The sequence below is a fragment of the Phodopus roborovskii genome, unplaced genomic scaffold (genome assembly GCF_943737965.1).
Source record: "Phodopus roborovskii unplaced genomic scaffold, PHOROB, whole genome shotgun sequence".
Taxonomy (NCBI): domain Eukaryota; kingdom Metazoa; phylum Chordata; class Mammalia; order Rodentia; family Cricetidae; genus Phodopus; species Phodopus roborovskii.
The window spans coordinates 54,887,636-54,914,777 of record NW_026126511.1 but is presented as its reverse complement, the minus strand read 5'-3'; the positions used below and the strand labels follow the sequence as shown (position 1 = coordinate 54,914,777).

The 27,142-nt window shown below is 41.2% G+C and overlaps 1 protein-coding gene across 3 annotated transcripts in view; it reads right to left on the bottom strand.

Annotated features, from left to right (window-relative positions):
- Zdhhc20 (zinc finger DHHC-type palmitoyltransferase 20) overlaps positions 1-27,142 on the bottom strand; it is a 64,092-nt gene that overhangs the window by 11,422 nt on the left and 25,528 nt on the right. For 2 of the 3 annotated variants that reach the window (XM_051195600.1, XM_051195602.1), the window contains 6 exons: positions 24,313-24,433; positions 18,388-18,457; positions 16,679-16,711; positions 15,430-15,550; positions 7,319-7,451; positions 631-757 (listed from right to left, as the gene is read on the bottom strand). In XM_051195600.1, coding sequence (XP_051051557.1) covers positions 631-757; positions 7,319-7,451; positions 15,430-15,550; positions 16,679-16,711; positions 18,388-18,457; positions 24,313-24,433 — 605 coding nt within the window. Of the gene's footprint in view, positions 1-630; positions 758-7,318; positions 7,452-10,046; positions 10,083-15,429; positions 15,551-16,678; positions 16,712-18,387; positions 18,458-24,312; positions 24,434-27,142 lie in introns of all 3 variants that reach the window. The other variant, XM_051195599.1, reaches the window with a different exon arrangement.

The following is a 27,142-nucleotide window of genomic DNA, read 5'->3' as shown; positions in this document are numbered from 1 at the left end:
TGTCACCCAAACTAGCTTCAAACTCACAATGATCCTCTTACCTCAGCTCTCTAAATCCTGTGTGAGCTTCCACCCAGCATACCTACAGACCATACAAACCTGAGGATAGACTTCCAAACTGTTTTCCTTCTCTGTAGTGACTGACATACAGATTGTCCAGACTAGCTGAGTTAGGGTGAATTTGTGAATCACCTAGCATGTGAATCACCTGAGGTAAAACTTCTTCTTTAAGAAAATACTGGTAAACTGATGTGGTGGCACACAACTTTAGTACCAGCCCTCTGGAGAAGAGAGAGGTGGATCTCTTCCAGTTCAAGGCCAGCCTGATCTGCACAGTAAGTTCTATGCCAGCCAGGGCTACAGAGTGCGACTCTTGTCTTTAGAAGAAGAAAAGAGGGAGAGAGAAGAGGGGGCACACACACAACACTTCTGTGTCATAATCTATGAAAACACTCTTATGTTCCTAAAAGTGATTTATTTTCATTTTGAAGAGCTCTTTGAGTCAATTTTTTATTTTCTACTTCCCATTCAAATGTGTATACTCTTACTGCATGGCTACTGAGTCTTAAGCTATTCAGCCAGAAACAGAGGCTACCACTGAGCCTCTGTTAAGTTAATTCTGTAACTTACCTTGAAAATACCGGAACTAGCCAGTATTTCTTTTCATCACCAAAGACTTGTCTCCAATTTTTACTACATCCAAGGGAAAAACCATTTCCATCTATTCCATAAGAAAACATAGGTGCACGGAAAGACTCTGTTTAAAAAAGGAAACAAACACATGAATGTACATACACACATGAATAAATCTATTAAAAACTATAAAGGGAATTCTAACAAAAGGTAACAAGGAGTGACAATCACCTGAAGTGACAGATGTCCCAATTGTTCTGATTTGACTATTATAGGCATGATTTGAAGTGTCCCCAGAATAGACACAATCATTATGTCAACTAAACTCTTTAAAAAAGACAAAATTTCTGACTTATTTGGAGAAAGTATATTTTTATTTCATTCCTCTAAAAAGATAGGTACAAATAAATATCTAACATTACTTTTATTTATTTATTTTAAGGCAGTGTTTTTCAGTGTATCTCTGGCTGTCCTCGAACTCATTATACAGACCACTCTGGTCTTGAACTCACAGAGATACACCTGCCTCTGTCTCCCTAGGCACTGATATTAAAGGTGTGGGCTGCCATGCCCAGCCATATGCTGCTTTTTGGGAAAAAAAAATTTGGGGGGGGAACATTATACTTTTGATTTAGCTCATTTTTGTGGTACTAGAAATTGAAATTGAACCGCTGTGCATGCTATCAAGCGTTCTCCCACTGAGCTAAGTCCCCAGCCTTTAATAAAAATATTCTACTCCATTTGCTTTATTGTATTTCAATTTATTTTTAAGGTACTAGAGCTTGTTCACTCTTTATTGATGAGCTTCCTATATATTCCTAACAACACAGGTACTGGGACCCAAACAAAAACTTAGGTAGAATTTCGTCTACCAAAACCTACATGTGTGAAGTCCTGTGAGCACAGAAGTAAGGACAGCTTGTGTGTCTGGAGGGAGTGGTGAGGGTAGGGTGGGTGAAGGTGGCAGGAGTGCATTCAACATGCTTGAATAATAAGGCGGCAGAGAGCAATTGCAGACCACAGCTTCAAGATGCAGTGTAAAATGATACAGAGTGAGGGCCAGACAAAGACAGGTATTACAAGAAGAGCTGTACATCTTTGTTTTTAAAAACAAAGCCCTTCAGCATCTTACAAGCAGGAAGGTGATGGGCTAGACTGAGTGTAGCACAAATTCTAATTGTTATTAATAATAAAAACTCAGAGTCCGACAGAAGCTGAAGATCAGAGAAGCAATGTGGCCAGCCACTAGAGAGTTCTCAGCTCTACTAATACTCAGACTGATGGGGGCGATCCACTGAACCTCAGACTGCCCTACTCTCTACCAAACTGCAGACTCCTACAACTGCAATGCTCAGATTCACTCAGACTGCAAATGAGCTCCTGTCTTCTCATGCCTAATATTCTCTCTAGTGATGGGATTTAAGATGTATACCACCACTGCCTGGCCTCTATGGCTAACTAGTGTGGTTAACTTTGCACTCTGATCTTCAGGCAAGCTTTATTTGTTAGATCATAAATAAAACATCACCACAACTGACGGCATGAGAAAGCAAATAAAAACTAAGGCAACCTAGAGCAAAAGAGAATCTCAACAAGAGTTCTAAGGTAAATCCTGAAGAGCAAAATTACATCCTTCCTCAGATGCTGGAGGAAGGCCAACACTGAGAGGTGGGAGGAGATGTGTATAGAAGGCTAGAAAGGTGAGAAGATGGGAGCTTGCTTGTGGCTTCTAAGTTTTTTCCCCAAAAAGACTGAGAAATCAGAAGGACAGAATGACCACAATCATGCCTAGGTAAGGCCAGCCTGATCTACAAATTGAGTTCCAGAACAGCCAGGGGCTACAAACTAATCTGGCTGTCTTTAAAAAAAAAAAAAAAAAAATCCTCTCCCCCACCCCAAAAAGATCCACCTTAATAAGGAAAGCAGTTAAGGAGGTTGACTGACCTAACCACCACCATTTCCACCCTTAGTGAGGTATGGGACTGTCTTATCCTTTTGTTTCTGACATAGTCTTGTGCTAGACTTGAACTCACTGTGTAGATGAGCCTGGTGGTAAACTCACAGAGATCCACTGCCTCTGCCTTAGTACTAGGACTAACGGTGTATGCCACATCAATCGGAAGTGTGACACTCTATGGGAGTTGTGATTCCCTCCAGATGTCAGTAGACTGCACTGAGTGGATAGCTGAACTCCAGCCCAAGGGTTAGTGAAGGCCCCTGGGAAGAAGCCTAGGAGCAGAGAGGTGAGAGCACTACAAACTACAAAGAAGGAGATGGAGCCACTGGTTGACAGATCTAGGATGGACTAGAACAACACGGTGAGGAGACTGTTGTGTTAGGGAATATTATTTTAAGGTTGTTACTTTTGTTTATGCTGCCACTTGTTTAATTCTGTTAAGCTGTGTTACTGTGCCTGTCTAAAACACCTGATGGTCAAAGACAGAGCTGAATGGCCAATAGTGAGAAGAAAAAGCAGGGCTGGAAAGCAGAACTATGAGGAGAAATCTGGGAGGATGAAGATCTGGGAATGAGACAGGAAGGAGGACTTCAGGGCCAGCTACTCAGTTACACAGCCAGACACAGACTAAGAAGGAAAGAAAAGGTATAGAAGAATAGAGAAAGAGGAAAGCCCAAGATAGATGGGATAATTTAAGAAAAGCTGGCAAGAAACAAACCAAGCTAAGGCTGGGCATTCATAACTAAGAATAAGCCACTATGTGTGATTTATTTGGGAGCTGGATGGTATACACCCCCAAAAGTAAAAAGACCAAAAAGCCTAAAAAGCAAAGAGCAAAAATATCACACAACATTCTGGCACCCCACGCTGGATGCCAATTGTAGTGCTCTTTCTAATTACTGCTGTTTTTAAAGCCACAGCTATCCAAATCAGCAACCAAAACTCAGTAGCTATCAGCAGTGGTTAGGCTACAAGAGTAGCAGCCTAAGGGAATTCTGTTCCCTTGGCAACCGACTCTTTCAAAGCCACAATGGAATCTTTGTCCTGCTAAGAACTCAGGATTCAATGGTTGACCTGGGATTCTGCTCCTCAAAGAGGCTGAGTAGCAAGAAGCTCACCTCTCCTTGTGTTCCCACAGAAGCCCTGTGTGTCTCCTCATCCTTCCTTTAAAACTGTTGGTGGCACATGCCTTTAATCCCGGCACTCAGGAGGCAGAGGCAGGTAGATCTCTGTAAGTTCCAGGCCAACCTGGTCCTCAGAGCAAGTTCCAGGACAGGATCCCAAGCAATACAGAGAAACCCTGTCTCGGGGGAAAAAAAAAAAAACCTTCTCCACTTGCCTCTTCCCTACCACTTCCTGTCAGTTAGTTGTTGACAAAACTTCCTGACTGCAGCTAAATTTTATTTAATGAAACACATCTTTGTATCATCTGGAACAAATGTTCCAGAGCATAAACAAAAGTAACAGACCTTAAAATAATACTCTACAACACTGTTGGGTAATAGAGGACTCTAAGTCAGAAGTGCAGTGGAGTATAGAAAGGGAGATGGAAGGACTGGGGAAGATGGCTGAACACTCAAGTTTACAACCCAGAATTCAACAGTGGTAGGGAGAAAATTCTGCCTCCCCCCACCCAGCCTCCCTATGTAGCCCTAGCTGGCCTAGAACACAGTATGTAGACAGTCAAGCCTTGAACTCACAGAGATCTAGCAGAGTCTGCTGAGTGCTAGAATCTGGGACCAGCCTGTGTTATATAAGACCCTGTCACAGACAGGGAGAAATGAAGAAGACATTAAAATTTCATCTTTAGAGGCTTTCCAGTTTCATGTGATTAAAGGCTCCAGGTGTGATTAGGACATGGACAAATGTCCCCACTTAGGACAATGGCTTTAGCAGGGACACTGGAACTCAGTGAGATCTGGGGGGGGGGGGGGGTTAGTTAGAAAGATGAGCAAAGGTGGGACAGCAGAATAAAACACCTTCACAGTAAAGAGCAAGCTGGCAGGAGCAGTGGAGGACTCGCCGGAGGCCAGGGTGTGGAGGCTGAGGCTGAGGCAGTAAAGGAAGTGGTATGTACACAAAGGCAATGCAATGCGTTTTTCAAAGCATGGCCACAGGATCATCCAACTGGCTGAACTAGACTGTGCAAAATATCAGACTGCGTTACACGCGATTGGAATTAATGGTACTCCGAAATTCTGCTTATTTATGTAATTTTGTAAGTGTATGTACACATGAAAAATCATGATATAAAATGGTTTCACTGGTAAAAACTAATGTAGAAAAATTATTTTCGGACAACAGCAGGGTGCCTAGAAACATGGCCTATGGTCTGGATCTTAACTGTGCACAGGGCTAGACACTAGCTGATGGCAGGACCTGAAGGTGGTAGAGGAAGGTCATGAAGGGAAGGGTAATGTTCTTAAAGACCCTAAGCGGTCTGCTCCCTCGCCCCTTTCCTTCATGGCTTCCACTGGGTCAGCAGCTTTCCTGCACCACAAGCTCCCTACCACTGCACGTGGACCCCCACAGCACACGGACAGGAGATGAACCTCGAAAATCCTGCTTCTGCTTCCTTTAAGCTGATCCAGCTGAGGTACTCTGCTCTCTTACACACGAAGTAGAAACAAGCTATGTGAGAAACAGATTAAAGTGTTTGCATCCCATCTACCACAACTGGCTGCTCTCCTTAGCCCTAGGTGGTCAGTGTGGTCAGTAACAGTTGGAAAAATGGACCTACCACTACCAGTTATCAATTTGAAATGAATTCGTTAATTTTATCATTGGTGTTTTGCCTGAATGAATGTATGTACACCACATGTGTGCCTGGGCTCAGAAATTAGAGAAGGCATTGGCCTCCCAAAACTGCAGTTACAGATGGTTGTGAATTCTAGCTTTCTTTCTAAAATCTGTTTTTTGTAAGAGGTCTTTAACGTAGGGCTTTGCAAGCAGATCAAGTTGTTGTCAATTCTAGGGTAAGAGCATTCTGTAATGAGAACAAATTACTTTACAGACATGAAGAATTTTATTTATATGGAAAAAGTAAAGCATAATGGACCTGTGATGCTTAACAGTGGCAGGTGAGCTGGGCAAGAAGACAGAAACGCTTATACCGGAAGCTACATAATTCAAACAACCCAATAATAAACAAGACCATAAAATTTAAACACAGTTAACTAAAATATGCCCTCAAATCTCTTAATTTCTCTATATTAAAATTTTTCCTTCCAATTCTGGCAAACACACAGGCATTGGCGGGCAGGTGGACTTTAAACTACCATGTAAGTATTAGTTAACAAGGTTGTGAGGCTGGCATGACAGCTGACAGCAGTTCAGGGAGAGCAGGGCCTCCAGAGTGCCTTGTTAGGCACCCACCCCTCAGATGGCCTCACACTAGTGACCCTGCCTTAGCCTCCTGGGTGCTGAGATAAAGGGCATATACCATAATACCAGTCATACTATTCTTCAACACCTTTGCTGTGGAATATTATTTTAAGGTATGTTACATCTGTTTATGCTGTGGAACACTTATTTAATGATGCAAAGATAATATTGCATTCTTTTATGTTGCATTTAACTCTGTGAAGCTGTGCTACTATGCCTGTCCAAAACACCTCTAATAGTCTAATAAAGAGCTCAATGGCTGATAGAAGGAAGGCAGGAGAAAGGATACGCAGGGCTGGTAGGCAGTGAGAATAAAGAGAAGAGCTCTGGGAGGAAAAGATAAAGGAGCAAGAAAAGGAGACGAAGACATCAGGGGCCAGCCATGGAATAAGAAATAAAGGTATATAGAAATAGAAAAAGGTAAAAGCCCAGAGGCAAAAGATAGATGGGCTAGCTTTTTAAAAAGCTAACTAGAAACAGGCATTCATAAGGAAGAAAAAGTCTCTATGTGTGATTTATTTGAGAGCTGGGTGGTGGGTCACCCAAAAAAGCAAACAAGTAAAGAGTAGAAACAATTAACTGCACACCTTACTCAGTTATTACTCTATATTTGCTTTGTTTTTTTTTTTTGTTGCTGTTGTTTTGTTTTTGCATTTATCTTCTTATTCAGTGTCTATATATCCACACTGTGAACATATGTGAGGTCAGAGGGCAATTTATGGGAATTGCTTTTCTCTTCTACCATGTGGGTTCAGGAGACTGAGCTCAGACTGTCAGGCTTGGTAGCAAGTGCCCTTACCTATCAAGTCATCCTTCCAGCCATTGAAATTCACTGACAAATGACACAAAAATGGAAATAAAAAGACATGTCATAAGCACTAACCCTTAGAACATACGCCCATCAAATTGTGCTTGGGTGGGGCTGTCAAGAATACAGGAAGGATGCTCTGCCTTAACAAGAAGGTAAACTATGGATTTAAAATGGTTTGGGCCTGAGCATCACCTTTAAGCATGAAAATATCATTCAGAGATTAGTTTTCAAAAGATACTGTATAAACACAGGTAATGGCTTTTAAAATTATAAACTATAGATTTTGCTATATAATACATTACTGAAATCATTACATATATATATATATATATATATATATATATATATATATATATACACATAGTCACTTATGCGATCATCTTCGATACGAGTCTAGGTCTCTTATATACCCACTGTACCCAAAACTGTGAAATTTAAACACATAATTACTTTTCATTTCTTTATTGCCTACAAAAGACCACATTCATTTGTGGTCATTTTTTTTTAAAAAGACTTATAGTTAGTTTATTTACCTATTGTTGTTCTGTTTTTTCCAACTAGCCAGCAATGGTAGCTAAATAATGAGAGTACACTGACGAAGAACATTGCAGACACAAAGAAAAGGAAAAGTACGTGGAATTTTGCACGTGATTCTCTCAATTCATTCTGGGGAAAGAAAAAAAAGGGATTAATTGTGAGGATATTGAACCTCTACAATGCAACTTGTAATCTGATTCTTCTTAAAGATGGAATCCACAAAAAAAGAAGTCATATATGAAGAGTAATAAAATAAATGAGACTATGTATTCTGAAAGCACAAACTCAGCAAGATGAACCTATAAACAGTCCCAAGTCATTTAAATTTGTCTGTCCAACACCCTCTTTCTGACTGTGGGCACCAGGCATGCATGTGGGGCACAGATATAAATACAGGCACACACACACCCATACACATAAGAGAATGATATAATACAAGCATTTTTTAAAGTTTTCCTTAAACATCTAACAATTCCACCATAAAATGAAAAGATGGACTGTTTCCCCTAGCCAATTTTCTTTCACACCTTATGTATATATTCAGATTTTGCTCAACATCCAGAGGAACAAGGTTACTTCCATTTGTATAAAAACAGCTGCTTAGTTACATACGTTCTAAAAAGAAGTGGAATGTGCTATATTTCACTTTTACTTCTGTGCATGTCTTCTCCAAGTTGTCCACGTCCTTAGTTGCTCTGATACCCACCTCCTCATCCTTGTTTCTTTCTTGGAGTCTTTGTAGGTAATTGCCATTTGAAAAAAGTTGCCATAAGGTATTAAAGAATGAACAGTTTCTGCCATTCCTTCTTACAGAAATAAGCCTTTAAATATTGCTCTTAAAAACAAAACCCTGAAAGGTATGGAAATGTAGTTCAGTCAGAAAAATGCTTGCCTGGTATGCATGATGTCCTAGGTTCAGTTACTAACATAACAAATAACTGAGCATGGTAGTACATGCCTTAACTTTAGGATTCAAGAAATGCAGACAGGAGAATCAGAAGTTCAAGGTCATCTTCAATTAGTATGTTGAAGGTCATCTTGGGACACATGAGACTGTCTCAAAAACTATATAGGTAAATCTCCTAGTTTTTTCAGAAGAGGCTACTCTAATTTAAAAAATGTTTAATAGGCTGGGCATGGTGGCATACAACTTTAGTCCCAGCACTTGGGAGGCAGAGGCAGGATGATATGAGTTTGAGGAAGCTAGGTCTTCACAGCAAGTTCCAGGATAGCCAGGATTACACAGAAAGACCCTGTCTCAAAGGGGGTGGGGGAACCGCACTCAATGGACTGGAGAGATGGCTCCTTGTTTAAGAACACCACCTGAGGTGGCTCACACTACTTACAACTCCAGCTCTGGTCTCTGTGCAAACACATGAGAGCACAGGCACACATGCACACACGCAGTTTCTAACCAAAGGGCCAAGCACGATGGCTCAGAGGGGGGAAAAGTGCTTGTTGCCCACACCCAACAACCTGAGTCCAGTCCCTAGAACCCATGGTAAGAGAACAAACTTCCAAAATTAACCTCTCACCTCCACATGTGTGCCCTCATGCATGTGTACACGTGCTTCAGACATACAAGCATAATTTACATTTTTAAAATTTAAAACAAAAATATGTGACAGGGTTTAGAAGACAGCTCAGAAATCTCCAGCAGTCATATACACAGTGAGAAGGGCTGCGCTTCCCTGTAGTGTGGAGACAGGCAGAGCAGGAATGCTTGCTAGCAAGTGAGATGGCAGAGGAAGATATCCAACACTGTGCTATGGTCGCCTACATTTGTGAACACCCAAACTCACAAGCGCACATACAATCCCCCACACTACACACAGGCTTAGACAGACAACTGAAAGACTGCTACTGAAACTAGGAACTCACAATCTTTACTTCTGCACATTTCCCCACCAGCCCTGCACCATTCTTTCTTTTTTAGAAGCAATCTTATTTTACATATCAATCCCCCACTTCCCTTTCCCTCCCATCCTCCCCAAGGATGGTGAAGCTTTCCATAGGGGATCATCAAAGTCTGTCACATCATTTGGGGGAGGACCTAGGCCCTTCTCCATGTATCTGGCCTGAAATGGTAACCCTCCAGAGGGAATGGGCTCCCAAAGGCCATTTGTGCACTAGGGATAAATACTGGTTCCTAACTGGTACCCACATTCAGAGAGCTTGGTTCTGTCCAATGCTGGTCCCCCAGCTTTAAGACTGGGGTCCCTGTGCTCTCACTAGGTCAGATCAGCTATTTCTGTGGGTTTCTCCAGTGTAGTCTTGACTCCTTTGCTCATCCCTCTTCCCTCTCTACAACTGGATTCCAGGAGTGTGGCTCAGTGCTTAGCTTTAGGTGTCTGCTTCTGCTTCCTTCAGCTACTGGATGAAGGCTCTACGATGGCATTTAAGGTAGTCATCATTCTCATTATAGGGGAAGGGCATCAAAGGCAGCCTCTCCACTACTGCCTAGGTTTATAGTTGGGGTCATCTTTGTGGATCTCTGGACATTTCCCTGGTGCCAGATTTCTCTATACTGGCTCCCTCTATTGAGGTATCTTTTTTCTTGAGCCCTGCACTATTCTGATATTTATTTTTTTTTCCTCAGAGTAACCACTATACTTTTAAAATACAGTGCCTATTTTATCTTGCCAACTTGTAAAGCAAACTTTAATTATAAGCATTCACTCTATAAAGAGATTATGAGAATGTCATGGCAATGGTGTGTTTTACCTTCGGGCAATTCTCTGTAGATTTCCTGCGGCAAAGCTTGTGCAAACAGAGACAATGCATTAAGAAAACAACTTTTATACAAAGTTATCCTGAAAACTAGGCTTTATCAGTTATGGGCATCATTTGAAAGGAATACAAGAAGTTGCCCTCTAATCATCTATATTTTTCAAAAAAGTAAATCCTCCCCCACAAACAGGTAAAACCATTTATTTCTTCAATCACATCTCAGAGGCCCTCTAAACATGCACAGTCCCATCCAAAACTACATAAGGAACTTGTTTCTAAAAGAACAAAACAAGATGTTTTAGCATGAACATCTGTAACTCTTTAACCTCCTGGTTGGATAATAGTTCCAGGAATGAGACTTGATGACTCAGCACCTCCCTGCTACTGCCTGTTTCTGCTGGGCAAACAATGGCAGCCTCTGGTATGGCAGCTGTGCTGACTGCCCACTGGGTTGCAGCTCAGCAATCAGAACCTTTTACAGGTCACATCATGTCACTCTTTTGTTCCCATTTTACTTCAGACAGACAGACAGACAGACAGACAGACAGACAGACACTTTCTAACATTAAAGATTGCTAAAGTCCCTTTGTCACTTAGCCCTAGCAGGATCCTGGGCTTCCCCTAAGTATCTGTCCTCAGTCTAATCTAGCCATAAAAAGTTCCCTTAGAGCTGGGTGATGATGGTGCACACCTTTAATCTCAGTGAGGCAGACAGGTGGATTTCTGAGTTTGAGGCCAGCCTGGCTTACAGAGTTCCAGAACAGCTAGGGATACACAGAGAAAAAGTTCCCTTGGTATAGCTCAACAGATTCCCCTGGCTTAAATGTTCTTACCTCAGACACCTATCAATTCATCTGTCTTGGTTCAGATTTTCCATTCATAATGAGGCCCATCTTGTCCACTCACTTTAATATGCAACCTACCCAATTATTCCAGATACGTGAAGGTCAATCAGCTCCTTCACCCTGGCCCACTACCTACTGAGGATGCAGAAACTTAACAGGACTAATAAAGCCAGCACTGCCTATAGACACCTGTCTTTCTAAAGATGTCTACAGACATCTCAAAGATGTTTAAAACCACATATATTTAGGACACAATGTCTGTGACCTTGAATTTAAATGTGTTAGCACTCTCCTGTCAGCCCTAAGTCTAAAAATATACATCTCAAAAACCACTTTAAATTTTCAGTTTGGTTTTAGAGATAGTGTCTTACTGTGTAGACCCAGCTAGAACTTGCTAAGACCAGGCTGGCCTCAAACTCACAAAAGCAAATTCTTTAAAATAATTAAACTCTACCTACTTTGTTTCATCTGTTTTATTTGTTTGTTTGTGTAGCCCTGGTTGTTCTTGAACTTTCTTTGTAGACCAGGTTGGCCTCAAATTCAGAGATCCACCTGTCTCTGCTTCCCAAGTGTGCACCACTATACCTGGCAACCTTGCTTCATCTTTAAATCTTTCAAACATCTTTATGTCTTTCAAACAATGTAACTTACCACAGTATCTAACCGACTCACACATGCCTTGAGTGCACTGCCCTTTCCCTGCACATCTTCCTCTCAACACCAGCACATAACTCTGTTCAGTGGTTCTCAACCTTCCTAACACAGTTTAATACAGTTCCTTGTTGTGATGACCATAAAATTATTTTTGCTACTACTTCATAACTGTACTTTTGCTATTGTTATCAACTGCATATAACTATCTGATATGTGACCCCTGTGAAAAGGGTCATGACCCAGAGGTTGAGAAATATTGCTCTGAAGCATGTACTCTATCTTGCCTCCACTCAAACTCGGTAACTCTGACTTGTACTAGCTGATTTCTGTGGAAGTCTGTAAGTAGGCACCTTCTCAGGACAGTGGCCAGTGCTGGGCTGCATCTCCCTGATGCTGCTGAGGAACCAAGACCCTTAGATCACATTATCACTGAGCAGAAACTTTAATTTTCTGTTTGTTTTCTGAGATTGGGTCTCACTATGTAGCTCCATCTGTCCTGGAATTTACACTGTAGACCAGCTAGGCTGGCTTTGAACCCATAGAGATCACTTGCCTCTGCTTCGCATGCAGAAAGTTTAAAAATCATACATTTTTAAGGATTTTACTTTACACAAGTGGGTTTTTGTGTGCACATATATATGTACACTGTACACATGACTATAAATGGTTATGAACCAGAATGTAGATATTGGAAACTGAACCCGAGTCCTCTGCAAGAGCAACAAGTGTTCTAAACTAATGAGCCAACATCTCTCCAGACCCCCAAATTACAATGCTTTAGTAAAAATCTCTCTAAAATACATAAAACACAGTTATTTCTGAGAAATAACTGTGCTCCATGACTTGGCACTCACTGTACATGGCTTTTAAATTGACAAGTAAGTGACCTTGGAAAGTATCTGGACCATGGGATAGACAGATCTGACTTTAAATTCTAGTTTTCTATACTATGAAATATATGACCTTGGGTAGCTAGCTACCTAACTTCTCCAACCTCACTTCTCATTCTGATAACCACAGTCACACAACCACTGTAAAAAACCACAGTTCCTTATCTTCGGGTGTAGACACACTGGGATCTTGGGGCTTCACTGACTTTCACCAGTACTTTGAAAAGCACTCACCACTAGGAGGGCAACTTTCATATGCTAACCAATCCAGAGTCCAAACTCCAAGTCTGCATCTGTTGCCACCCCACAGCAGGAGGCAGATTACTCTAGTTTAGTCATCCCAGAATCCAGAGATTACTCAATCTGGCTAAAAGCAGTTCATCCTGTTTTAGATACCAGCAGCTCTAGCCCTCACTGAGCCTTGGTTAGATTGTGTCTGTTATCTCTGGGGTCTCTGAGTAAACATCTTCTCAGTCACAATGGGCTCTAGCTCTGGGGCCTCACCAGACCTGAGTAACAAAACACACATTTTAAACACTTTTTCCAGGAGTTAAAAAGAGTAAATATGGACATATTTTTATATCACAAGTATCTCCTCCTCCAAGTCACAGTAACAGTGAAAATGAAAACAGTAACAGTATCAGAATAAAATAGGTGGCCATTTGTACAATCTTATACCAAACAGCAGACAGAAACATGAATAAAAAGAGCTGGTTTAAAAAAACAGAAAACCTTGACAACTTTGGTGTCCTGTGTGGCTGAGGCTGGGCCCAACAGACAAATCTATCTCAGCAAACAGAATATTGAACTACAGGGGCTCAGTGGCTCCTGGTAAGAGACTGTCAATTTTAGTGCTACCTAAATTATGAACTTTGCTTTTATAGCCAGTGATTTCCGTATTTTATTGAAGAAAGGTTCATCAATACCAAGGTTATGAATAAAGTTTAGTATCTTTCTTATGGAAACAAAAACCCATCAGAGAAAGTGGACACAGAACAAACTAGGGCACTCATAAAAAGACAAGGCAATGGCTAGTAAACAGTCTCAGACATGCAGAGTAAAGTCAGGTACCATGTTCATAAGTCAGCGAGCATTACACATGGGAGAGTAAAAGCAGGACATCAGGAGACAAACATGGTTACAAAAGGAATGGTTTGAGACATACAATGAGGAAAACAAAACCAAAGACATCTCAAAAGGCTCAGGTAAGGGGACTGCCATGAATGAACCCAGCAAGTTCTCAACTAGACTGGTTAAGACCCTGTCTCTCACACACATGAACAGACATCTACTGGGTACTTTTTATGTACCACATTTACATTATTTTGTACAGTAAGTATTGCTCCAATTTCACAAACAAAAGCACAATCTAAGCTGACTTCACTTTTGTTATTTTACCATTCAGCAAACACTTACTGAACACTTACTGTATTGTGGGCCAGGTAATATCCTAGATTCTCTACTGATGAAAAAGATAAAATCTCTTGCCTTCTTGTAGTTTAATTTACAGTAAATATATAAGCAAAGCCCATGCCCTTTTCTTGGGATCCACGTGATTCTAGATCTAGGTAGTTATCAGAGGACAAACAGGAGTTCAGAGATGATATCACTACTCTAGCCTGGCAACCAATGGACCGGTGCAGCAGATAAGCAGGAGAAAAAATAGTGGAAAGGGAATAGGAAGCAGATCTGAAATATGCCCGTTTTTTTGATGGCTTGATCACGTCTGACCACTCAGTAATAATTATCAATTGAAAACTGGGTGTTGGGTTCAGCAGTGTGACAGTCAAGACTGAACCTACATTTAATGGGGCTGATGTGATGACACTGGGGTGGGGGCAGATAGAGATGAAGAATATCTAGATATTTAAAGATTTGAATGAAAGGGTAGTTTTAATATATTTTAAAGTTATTTCTAAATTATATCAAACACTGTGAAAATGTTATAATGAAAAACAGCAATTCTCCACACCACTTTTAGATGGAGTTCTTTCCATGTTTTTGGTATTTTCCCCTCAAATAAATAAATATATATACATATATATATATATATATATATATATCCACATTAAAAATGTTTCAACTTGATTATGCATTCTACATAGATGAGCATTTGTATATAGTTACCAACATCCCCAGGGAACTAGAAGGATGTCTCCCTACCAGCTGCCACATCCAGCAGGGATCAGGGCCAGCAACTCTCTAACATTTCCAGAGAAGCCAGAACATACTAGCAGATTGTTATTCCCCTTAGACACTACCACATACTATATGCACTGACACGTGCCTTGTTCTTACACATAATACATCAGAGACCACTTTCCAGTCATTTGTCACACTAGACTGCTTGTTTCATACCATTTCCTCTCAGATAAATCACACTTTAGTCCCTTGTTGATAAAACACTTGATTATTTTTAACTATGTGTCATTTTTTTTTAAAGTCTGAGAAGATGGGGGCTGGAGAGGCAGCTCAGCTGTTAAGAGCACTGGCTGCTCTTGCAGAGGACTCAATTCCCAGCTCATCCACGTCACGTTGGCTCACAAACTCCTATAACTCTAGTTCCAGGGGTCTGACGCCCTCTGCTAGTTTCTGCAGGAACCAAGCACACGGATGGTACACAGACATACCTGGCAAAACAGCAACGTTCATAAAAATAAATCTTTTTTTTTTTTTTTAATTCTAAAAAAAGTGTATGCAAGAGCAAGTGTTTGTCTGGGCCCAGGATGTCACTCTGAGTACAAACACAGCAAGTCTCATCAAGGCAAGCAGCAGGAGACACTGATTTCTCTAAAGCAGCTCTCCCTACAGTCTGTACCAGTCACTTAGAGCCTGCATACTAGATGTTTACTTACAGGTAAAGTGTAGTTCTGTCTGAGCCATTATAGAAGCTAGTCAGATCTACTTATAAAAAGCATAAAGAAACTCTTTTCAAATACACATATTTAAACATCTTTTATGTATGTGTAAGATAGAAAAAAGACTTACCGTCCAAAATTTTATAAAATACTCTAAAACTGTTGCAGCCACAAAAAGGCAATAAAGTAGGGAATACAACAAAAACAGCATGAAGAATTTGTAATTAGTAAATCCCACACAGTTATTCACCCTAGAAGAATACAAAAAAGTAACATTATAAAATAAGACAAATCACAAATATGATGAAACAGAAATGTCTCAGGGCTGGCGGGAGAGGGGTGTAGGGAGTGTCTCATGAAACAGCTCAGCTCTGTATGATGTGAAAATCCTGGTGCTTGTACCAAAATGGGAATATAGCTAATATCACTGAACTTACAGAGAAGATTAACATGGCAAATCAATGTATGCCTTGTAGTCATAAGGGGGAAAAAAAGGAAACAGAGAGCTTATATCATCACTACTTGGAAATAGGTCAAGTGAAAAGTAGAAAATAAACAGTATCTTAACTAATTAATGTTTTAAATTCATGCTATATAGATTTTTTGCAATTCTAATGTGGTGATATTTTGTTCATGACCTAACAAATAAAGTATGCCTGACGATCAGGTGCAAAGCTAGCCACATTAGCTAATCATAGAGGCCAGGCAGTGGTGGCGCACACCTTTAATCCCAGCACTTGGGAGACAGAGGCAATTGGATCTCTTAGTTCAAGGCCACCCTGAGCTACAGGAAATTGATCCAGTCTAAAAGAGAAACAGCTCATACAAAGGTGATCTCAGCACTTGGGATCCCACACCTTTATTCCCAGCATTAGCGAGGAATATAAAGCAGGAGGAGACAGGAAGGAGCTTAGTGCAGTCTGAGGAGCAGTGCAGTCAGGAGCAGTCTGAGGTTTGGTAGAGGGAGAACTCTCTAGTGCCTGGCTGCTCTGCTTCTCTGATCTTTAGCCTCAATATTTGTCTCTGGATTTTTATTATTTGTGCTACATTCTAATGTTAATTTTTAACATGTGACCATCTGGATTATTTATCAGATATTTTTAAAAGAAAAAATATAAATATTCATATCTACGCGTGTGTCTGCGCATGTAAGTGTATCGGTAATTTAACTGAGCTCAAAATTAGGAATACTGGAGCGGGGTATATGGTTTTAGTTATAGAGAGCACACGCTTAGAATGTGTAGCGACCCTGGATTTAAACACCAGCACCAGTAGAAAAAAAGGGGGATTACTAAAGAAAATCATTCTCAATTTCCTTCTTCTAATGTCCAACCCTCACCCTATTGATTTAGGCAATTTCTACTATTTTTCATACATACCATGGACAGTGATGATCCATCTTAAGAACACATCTAGGAAGTAAGCATAAGAAAATTCATACTGAAAAATTCTGACTCTAATTTCTCATTATTTTATTGAACTTAAAATATCCCCTTAAAATGAAATCTTGAGAACCAAGACACCCCTCTGGTAACTTCTGCCATTTCTGTAAGCACCTTCCCTGGTAAATAGTCACTAGTTTTTACACTGTCAGTTCACTGCACCTAGAGCACTGCGCCACACCAAAGTCATCTTAATATTCAGGTCTGGGAATGATTTTTGGTACAGTAGAAGGCCCAGTTAACATCAGCTAAGGAGATGAACAGAAGACCTCTAGTGCTAGAAGCATGTGCAGATCAAGAGTAGCAATCATCAGAAGTACACACACCAGACACTAACACATGGCTTGAGATGGCTACTTGCTGGCTGCTTGCTTTCCTACATGCTTGAACATCAAGTTTCACAATGGTGACCACTACTACACTTTATCCTAAGAACACAAAAACAAAACTTTTCTCCTTCTAGAGTACTATTTATACATGCAGAAAGTGAGAGTACAAGCTTGGTGGTGGGGGTGCACGCCTTTAATCCCAGCACTTGGGAGACAGAAGCAGGTGGATCTCTGTGAGTTCGAGACTAGCCTGGTCTACAAGAGCTAGTTCCAGGACAGGCTCCAAAGCTATACAGGGAAACCCTGTCTCAAAAAACAAAACAAAACCAAAAAAAAAAAAAAAAAAAAAAAAAAAATTGAGAGTACAGATCTCATAAAATAAGAATAAGAAACCCAACACCCAAAAACTTACATGGCTTGTCTGAGAGGCTTGGGTTAGTCAAGTGTTTAAAGCTAACATCTTTGCATTACCATACTACCTTCTCACATAAAAGCAAGGATTAAAATGGACCAAATGGCTATTGAAAACAAATATAGAATTTACTTCAGTGATTTTTTTTGGTTTTAATATCAATATTGATAATAAAAAATAAGAAAATATCATTATAGTATCTTTAGTCCAAGAAGTGGTCATATTTTACAAGGAGGTTGTAATTGTTGGCTCATCAACATAAATTAAGTGTAAGTACAGAGACAGTCTGTCCTTGAACTCAGACATCAGTACAAATGCTGGGATTAAAGGCATGCACCACCACACCTGGCTAGAAAGCTAGATGTCATTCTGTGTGTTTCTCATACTGGTTAATAATAAAGCACTGTTGGCCAATAGGAAAGGAAGATAGGAGGGACTAGGAGACAAGGAGAAAATAGAAAGTAGTAAGGAGGAGTCAAGATGGAGAGTCTGGAGAAAGCAGTATGCCGCCGGCTCCCCGGTAAGAGAAATACATAGATCAGCAGAAATGGGTTCATAATTAAAGGCAGAGCTAGCCGATAAGAAACAAGTAACCGGGCCAACAGCATTGTATCAAATACAGAGTCTCTGAGTGTTATTTGGGGCTGGTGGCGTGGCGGCGGGACATGACCAGCGGTGGCGGGCGGAAAAAACCATACTTGTTACACTCAACTAGCAGAGAAATGGTATATTTGTATAAGCTAGTATATTCTAGCTTATACAAATATTTATGTTAGTTCTATAACCATAGCAAATAATGGGAAAGGATGAAGTGGTTTTGCTAAATATGCAGAAAACATGTAAAATGTTCCTCTGTTGCCAAATTCCAGGGTAGGATTTACCGGAAACAAACTGAGTACACTCACCTGTCACACGCAGAGCAGTGATGAGCCCGATCAGGTTTAATCAACTGACATTTTTCACAGTATCGGACAGCTAGAGAGAAGAAAGAAGAAACTCAAAGGTGTGCAAGCTGAGCCCATCTATAGAGCCTAACTTTTGAAATATACCAAATTTAAAATTTAAAAATACCAAAATGCACCAGAGAGCATCTCAAACAAAATGTCATGAAAAAAAGGGCCTCATAATGTATCTTCCTAGAATTTTTCAATCCAGATAAAGTAGATCCAAAGTAAGTGACTTGCAGAAGGCCAAACACCAAGACAAACAGCAGAACTGAGCCAGAACTCAGGTCCACTGAGTCACAAAACCCAGTGCTTTGTTGACTACAGCACAACATCTATAACGGATTACCACAATACTTTAAGGCATTCACCTCTGTCTGCATCAATCCCTACTCTATACCAATTACAATTCATTTTTGAAACAACAAAAACCTCTTTCCAACTAAAATTCTAATACAAGCTATATTATTGCCTAGTTTTGACTCAATCATTCAAGACACTAATCACCTACTAAGTGCCTGTTAATCTAAACAAAAATCGCTACTTGGTGAAGCTTATACACTCTATGTTGTAGAGGCTAAGAGAATCAATGAGATGAACAGCACATTAGACAGTGACAGTGGACGACAATAAGGAGAGGGAATGGGAGGAGTCTAATTTACAAACAACTGAGGAAACAAGGGGAGTTAGAGTATAAGGGCAGCAGAGTGCTGGCCTGGCTCTCCTGCACAAAGCCCTAGGTTGAAGGCCACCACCGTACTTACAAGATGCAGCAATGCAAGCCTGTATGTAATCCAACACCTGGGAGGCTTGAGACAGAAGGATCAGAAGTTCAAGGTCATTATCAACTACAGAGGGAGTTTGAGGCCAATCTGGGATGCATGAGACTTGAGAGAAAAACAAACAAAAAACCCCTTTATCTTGGAAAATTAAGACTCTAGTTAGAAGAAATAGACTCAGTTACAGAAAACTGCTTAGCTCATTTGAACAGTAACAAATAGAGGGACTGGAAAGATGGCTCAGTGGTTAAAAACATTTGCTGTTTGCTCTTCCAGAGAGGATCAAGGTTTAGTTCCCAGCACCTATGGCAAGCGACTCACAACCATCTACAACTCCAGCTCCAGACCCCTGGCCTCTCTAGTATACACATACCTACATGCAGACACACACACACACACACCCCTACACCTAATTAAAAATAAATCTTTAAAAGATAATAAATAGGGATGCTTATTATAGCTACTTTAAATAATAAAATGCCAGGATAACCTCCCTTTAAAAGACTGTATGAGTTGTGCCTGAATTCTGTACAATCCACTTTGCCTGGTGGATTGAAGTTCAGAAGAGGGCATCAGATCTCTAGGAACTAGAATTACCAAAAGTTGTAAGCTGCCATGTGGGTGCTAGGAAGTCCTGGGTCCTCTGGAAGAGCAGCCAGTGCTCTTAACTGTTGAGCCCCTAGAAATAATTGTATACATGAAATGGCTAAATAGTCTATGGTGTATCTGTATAGTGCACTATTCTTCAGAACAAGAATTTCCCCACACAAACACATATTCCATTAAGGAAAAGACAGCAAGCTGCAGATGGCACCACTAATGCTGAGTCCACACACCAAACAGAAACCTAAGGCTACATGCGTAGTAAGGTCAGGATCAGAAAGAAGCCAAGCACCGCCTGTCTCTTCCTCTCCATTCTCCCTCCACTTGGCCTGTGACAGCTGTGCATATGTACAGGTGCAGGGATGAGAATGAAATCAAACAGGCCTTACAAGAACATGGGACATGGGCTGGACTCGGGTGTGGTGTTGCAAGAATTTAATCCAGCAGAGGCAGGAGGATTACTGTGAGTTCAAGGCAGGCATGATCTACATATCAAGTTCTAAGACTACATATTGAAACCCTGCCTAAAGGAGGGAAGGATGGAGGAAGGGAGCAAGAAAGAAAACTATACTTAACAAAAGCAGATAAAGCTAAGGAAATAGTTGCAATCAAAGGAAACTTCAGTTTCTTGTATAGAGAAACCAGAAAAAGGCAGTGCTGAAGACAGAAATAGAGCAGGGTGTTGCTGGGGTGTTCCTTCATTTGTTCAATGGTATTTGGGAGTTCCTACATATGATGAATACTGTCCATTTCTAGAAATAAAGGTGAACACAGCACACTTATCTCCTGCTTTCATAGCACTAGACTTTAAATGGAAATCTGTTTTTTGTGAGTCTGAAGGTTCAAATAATAACTCATTCAAGTATAGATGTCCTTTCATAATTGGGAACCCAGAATGCCTCTGGCTTCTGGCTGGGTGGCCGGGTGGACAGGCACTGAATGGAAAGGCATATGCCCAGGTGAATGATGATGGCCAACTCAGAGTTCCTGGGTGTGCTAGGGCAAAATGTCAGATCCCTCTGAACTCATGGGAATGAGGATCCAGGGTGCAGCTTCTCTGATGATAAAATATGGCAGAAATGAAGATATGCTTTAGAGATACTTGTGCCCCCTCTTAGGCTGTCAAACTACTGAAACATCTCCAGGGATCTCCTGCAGGAAGAAAAGAAGGCCAAGGTCCTGGGACAGCCAGAAGAGGAACTTGACTCCCAGGATTACTATGCAGAGGACCTTACAGAGATGGAGCTAGCTGTAGAGAGGTGCAGTACCACACCCTGACCGGGGACCGCTTGGTCTCGTACTTAAACTTTACCCTCAAGTTACGACACCAAAGATGAACTCAGGTAAATTACCAGTTTGTCTTGTCTCTCTTCCCAATGTGGACACATGGAATAAACCTCAGGGGGAAAATTCTGATTTTGATGACTCTTTAATTGATTTATTAAAAGTGGATAGCTTAGCCTGGTGTGTTAAAGGGCTGCCAAGGCAATGGTGACATTGAACTGTGTGTACAGCTGCAACTCCACCTAATACCAGGCATATAGCACAACACTTGGAAGGTGACTTTATACAATAAAATCCTTAAATCTGCTTTAAGAAGAAACTACTAAATATAATGAATGGTGGTATCAGAGCTTCATGGCTAAAAGTCATAGTTGAGGGCTGGTAGGATGCTTGTCTAGCCTTTGAGAGGCCCTGAGTGCAATCTGCATCACCATGGGGGATAGAGAGATGGGAGCTGAAATACAATACAGAAAGGGGGCACAGCACTCCTGTGGAGACAAGAAACAGAACACAGCCAGATCTGCCTTTAACCCCAGCTCTTGCAGATCTCTTTAAGTTCAAGGACAGCCTGGTCTATGTAGCGAATTCCAGGACTATATAGAAAGACCCTGTCTCAAAAATATAGAAGAAACTGACTGGCCTTTAATTTGCTCAGTTCTCCTGCCTCAATACCCTGAATATTGCGGTTATAGTCAGGAAACCATGCTTAGGCCTAGTTAAGAGACACATTTTTGTATCAGTGGCTCTTTAGCCTTCCTAATGCTATGACCCTTTAATACAGTTCCTTATGTTGTGGTGACATTTCACAGGCAACCCCTGTGAAAGGGTCATTTGATCCCCTAAAGGGGTTATGACCCACAGGTTGAAACGAATTGCTTTAGGGGCACATATACTAATTCAAAACTGGATGATCTTAGCCAGGATGGTAGTACATGCTTTTAATCCCAGCACTCAGGAGACCGAGGGAAGTGGACCTCTAGGCTAGCCAGAGCTACATAATTAGACTTGTCTTTTAAAAAAAAAACAAAAAAACAAAAAAAAGATGCTGTTGGCACACACACCTTTAATCCTAGCACTCAGGAGGCAGAGGCAAATGGATCTCTGAGTTTGAAGCCAGCCTGGTCTACAGAGGGAGTGCCAGGACAGGCAAGGCTGCAGAAACCCAGAGTGAGTTTGTGTCCACTGCCCTGGCACAGGATCTCCTACTGGGCAGGAAGCTGGCTGTTTTGGCTAGTGCTCTCAGGAAGTGCCTGTCCCCACCCTGCAGGGTTACAGGCACTCACTGCAACCCTGGGATTTTTTACACAGGTGGTAGCGATTCAAACTCTGGTCTCATGTTTGCACAGCAAGCACTCTTACCCACTGAGCCATCATCTCTCCAATCCACCATCCTGTTTTACATTTTTAAAATCCTAAAACCTCCTTACCCCCTTAAACTATTGCAGACAATTAAAACCTTTTTTTTTTTTTTTTTTTTTTTTTTTTTTCTTACTTTCCTTTTTTTCAAAGACAGTCTCATTATGTGACCTGGGCTAGCATAGAACTATGTAAGACCAGAGTCAGGATTTATTTGTAGCCACAAAGGTAAGCTCTCTGTACGTGTGCTCTGTCACTGAGAAGCCCATTGGGTTCTTAAATTAGAGTACTTGGATTCAAATTCTGTTTTCTTCACATAAAGCCTTGTGTCATCTTGAACAAGTAATTCAACCTGTGTCAATAGGGATTCAAACTGATATACCACTGACATCCTGAGTCACAGTAAGGGCCTCTCTGAGTGATTACTGTGGGCTTTTCCTACAGTCAGCCAGCATGCTGTAAGTCCATTTATAATTTCACTCAAATACCTGCAATGTACCTGAGTTCATCCCAGCACTCCTAAGGCCACAGCAGGGGTTCAAGGCCAGCCTGAGCTACACAGCTTAGGGTATGCCACCACAGTCAATTTGGTCTTGCTGTTGCCTGGGCCCATGCTTCCTTCCAAGTCCCCCAGTAACCTCCAACCTGCCCTCTAATTTCTCTGCTGCTTTTCACTGGCCTCACAGAACCTTGGGCTAGTTCTCATTGTTTTGAAAAGATTACCCCAGGACAGTGTCTTACTTTACCATATACACATGGGACTACAATATCTACCTCACGGGTTATTGTGAGTTTAAATGGGTTCTTATGTGTAGAACTCAGTACAGAGGAACCATTAAGCTGCTACTATTTATAATTTAAACAATTTCCTATAATAATGTGACCAGCCCAGCACCTCTGACTCCTCTGTATCAAAGAGTTAAACACTAAGAAAGGAAATTTCTGCCTCAGTTGACCCTTAGGAGGGGGCACTGTCTCAGAGGAAACAGGAGGTTAGAACCAGGCAATGAACTATCCTAGTTAGGGTTGCTAATGCTGAGATGAAACACCATGACCACAAGTGAGTTGGGGAGGAGAGGTTTATTTAGCTTACACTTCCACATCATAGTCCATCACTGAAGGAAGTCAGGACAGGAACTCAAACAGGGCAGGAGCCTGGAAGCAGGAGCTGATGCAGAGACCATGGAGGGTGCTGCTTACTGTACTGCTTACTTTGTTCAACATAGCTTGCTCAGTCTGCTTTCTTATACAACCCAGGACCACTAGTCCAGGGATGGCCCCACCCACAGTGGGTTGGGCTCTTACCCAACTCTAATTAAGAAAAGGTTCAACAGGCTTGCCCACAGCCCCATCTCATGGAAACATTTTTCCAATTGAGGCTCCCTTCTCTCTGATGATTCTAGCTTGTGCTATGTTGACATAAAACTAGCCAGCACATAACATAGTTCACAGTTCATGGCCTTACAAAATCTTATTTTGGCCTATTTCCCCCCTGTTGTCTTTACTTCTCCCCATTTTTCATACATCCTTAATTTCTTTTATTACCATTCAGGACATGGAATAGTTAAATTCAAACCAGAATCCTCAGATAGTATATTAGAAACAGTACTTGGAAGCTTTAGTCAAGAGGGCTGAGTGTTAGTGAAAACAAGCAACAAGACAAACTAAACCCCGATTTATATTAGAATGAGAACTTGACTTAATATAGGTAACTATCCACCTACATCTGAAATACCAAACAAGATACCCTAAACAGGAACCCGTGTTCCTGGCAAGACCCAGTGATTAGTCAAGCCAAGCAGATCTACCCTGACAGAGATGCACATTTACAACTCCTTTGCTAAGTTCAGCCTGTTTCTCTTACCTTTTGAAGCTGATGTCGTGTAGACAGGCAAGTCTCTGGCGGCTCTTCTCAAAATGTCTTGCTGTCTTTCTTGGCTGAACTCCTTCTCATAACGTTCTTTTTCAGAGTTTGACAAGTAGAACTAGATAGAGAGAGACAACTACTGAATCTGTAATTCTCAGCTACTGTATTGACGAAGAAAAGTTTTATCTGAAATAGGGAGAGGACCCCCAAATACTCTGCTTCATGAAAGCAAAACTTGTTTCCAACTGAACTTTATGTACATTTTAACAAAAACTGCAGAGATTAAATTTATTAGGCTGGGCAATGGTGGCACATGATTTTAATCGATGCACTAGGGAGGCAGAATCTCTGAGTTCGAGGCCAGCCTGGTCTACCTAGTGAGTTCCAGAACAGGCTCCAACAATACAGAGAAACCCTGTCTTGACGATGACCACCACTGTCTTAAGGTGAAAGTCTACAGAAACTTTCTTAAGCATCACAGACTCTTGAACACTTTCAAGAAGAATAATAAAAATCTGAAATTCCTCTGGGCTGACAAATCATGCCTGCAGTAGAATTCCAGACCTTAGCTTGATTGCACTTTTACCCATCAGCATCATTGTTGTGGTGGTTTGAATTAAGAATTCAAATAGGAATGGCCCCCTCACTCATGTGTTTGACTGCTTGGCCCATAGGGAGTAGCACTATTAGGTGGTGTGGCCTTGTTGGAGGAAGTGTGTCACTGTGGAGGGGGGCTTTGAGGTCTCATATATGCTCAATCCAGGCCCAGTGTGACAGTCCCTCCCTGCTGAAGCCTGATCAAGATGGAAAACTCTCAGCACCTCCAGGACCATGTCTGCCTGCATGACACCCACTATGATAACAATGGAGTAAACCTCTGAAAACTGTAAGCCAACCCCAATTAAATGTTTTCCTTTATGAGTTGCTGTGGTCATGGTGTCTCTTCATAGCAATAGAAACCCTAACTATGACAGTTGTAAAACAATGAGGTCCTAAAATAAAATGAAAATTTTCAGATACCAGAGTATACAACATTCAATACTACTGAGTATAATTCAAATTAAATTACAACATGCCATTATTATCTTAAATTCAACGCTCAGAAAATTCCACTTAAACATTAGACCAAGGATGGTGACCATCTATTTAGCACAAAGTCCTGGGCTCAATCCCCAGCAGCAAAACAATTAGGAATAAATGCTTTTAAACCATTATCTTTGTTTTAAAGGGACAGTTTTGCTTATGTTGCTTAGGGTGATCTCAAACTCCTGAATTCAAGCAATCCTCCAGTCTCAGCTTCTTATATAGCCAGCTTACAGGCTCACTATAGAGCCTAACCATAAACATATATTAAAACAAAACAAAACAACAACAGCAATAACAACAAAACAATTAAGAGCTAGGCACTGGGGCTGAACAGATGGCTGGCTCAGTGATTAGAACATGTACTGTTTTGCAGAGGGCATGAGAGTTCAGTTCCCAGCATTGGCATGGCAGCTTACAAACTGTCATTAATTCTAATTCCAGGGGACTCAGAGCCCCTTTTTGATCTCCAAACACACCAAACACACAAACACACACAGTGCATATTCATACATGCAGGCAGAACAGTCTATATAAAAATAACAACTCTTTATAAAGTTAGGCACTGTTTCAAATGGCACAGATTCAAAGATGAATAAAAACTGGGCTGGAGAGATGGCTTGGTGATTAAAAGCAGTGACTGCTCTTTCATAGGACCTGGGTTCAATTCCCAGCACCTACATGGCAGTTCACAATTGTCTGTAATTCCAGGATCCAACATCCTCACACAGACAAACTTACAGGCAAAACACCAGTAAAATAGTTTTTAAAAAGATGAGTAAAAACAAATATTGTCTTTAAAACAAAGAAATATAAAATATAAACCAGTGAAATCGCATTACAGGTGCTATGTAAGTTGTTGATGGAGAAAACAGACCTACCTAGCAGTGGACTTTTTGCATTATAATATCTGTACCCATCAGGCAAGGTGTGTCCGCTGGTGCAGTAACAGCAAGACTGTACTGAAGTAACCAACTACTTTTCTTGATAGGATCTGATGCCCACTCCATGAGAGGGAATCCATTCCTGCTAGTGTAAATCTAGATAAATACCCATGGTGAGAGGTGGGAGCAGGGGTGTGGGGAACAGGGGTGGGGTGGGTGGGGATACATTACCAATCTTACTGTTGTTTGTCAAGTGGATAAAGCAGTGGGTGATCAGCTAAGGCTGATAGAGGGTTGGGAATATTCTGTTCCCTGAACTGGCTTGGATAATGGTTAATGTGTATACTCAATTTTTGTGAAATAACTTTTTGTTTCTTTAGGCATGATGCTTCTATTAAGTAGTTCAGGCTGTCCTGGAATTTCTGTGTAGACCAGGCTGGCTTTAAACTCAGAGATTCACCTGCTTCTGTCTGCCACAGCTGGGATTAAAGGGGAACATGATAGACTAACTAATTTTATATCAACTTGACCCAAGCTAGAGTTATCTGAAAGAAGGGAAACTCATTTTAAAAAATGTGTCCATAAGGCTGCAGGAGATTTTCTTTGTGAGTGATGGGGCAGTGCCTAGCCCATTGTGGGTGGTGCCATCTCTGGACTGCTGATCCCAGGTTCTATAAAAAAGCAGGCAGAACAATCCAATAAGCAGCACCCATCCACGGTTTCTGCATCAGCTCCTGCCTCCAGGTTCCTGCCCTGTTTGAGTTCCTGTCCTGACATCCTTCTATGTACACTGATATGGAACTGCAACCCAAATCAACCCTTTCCTCCCTGAGTTGCTTTGGTCATGGTTTCCTCATAGC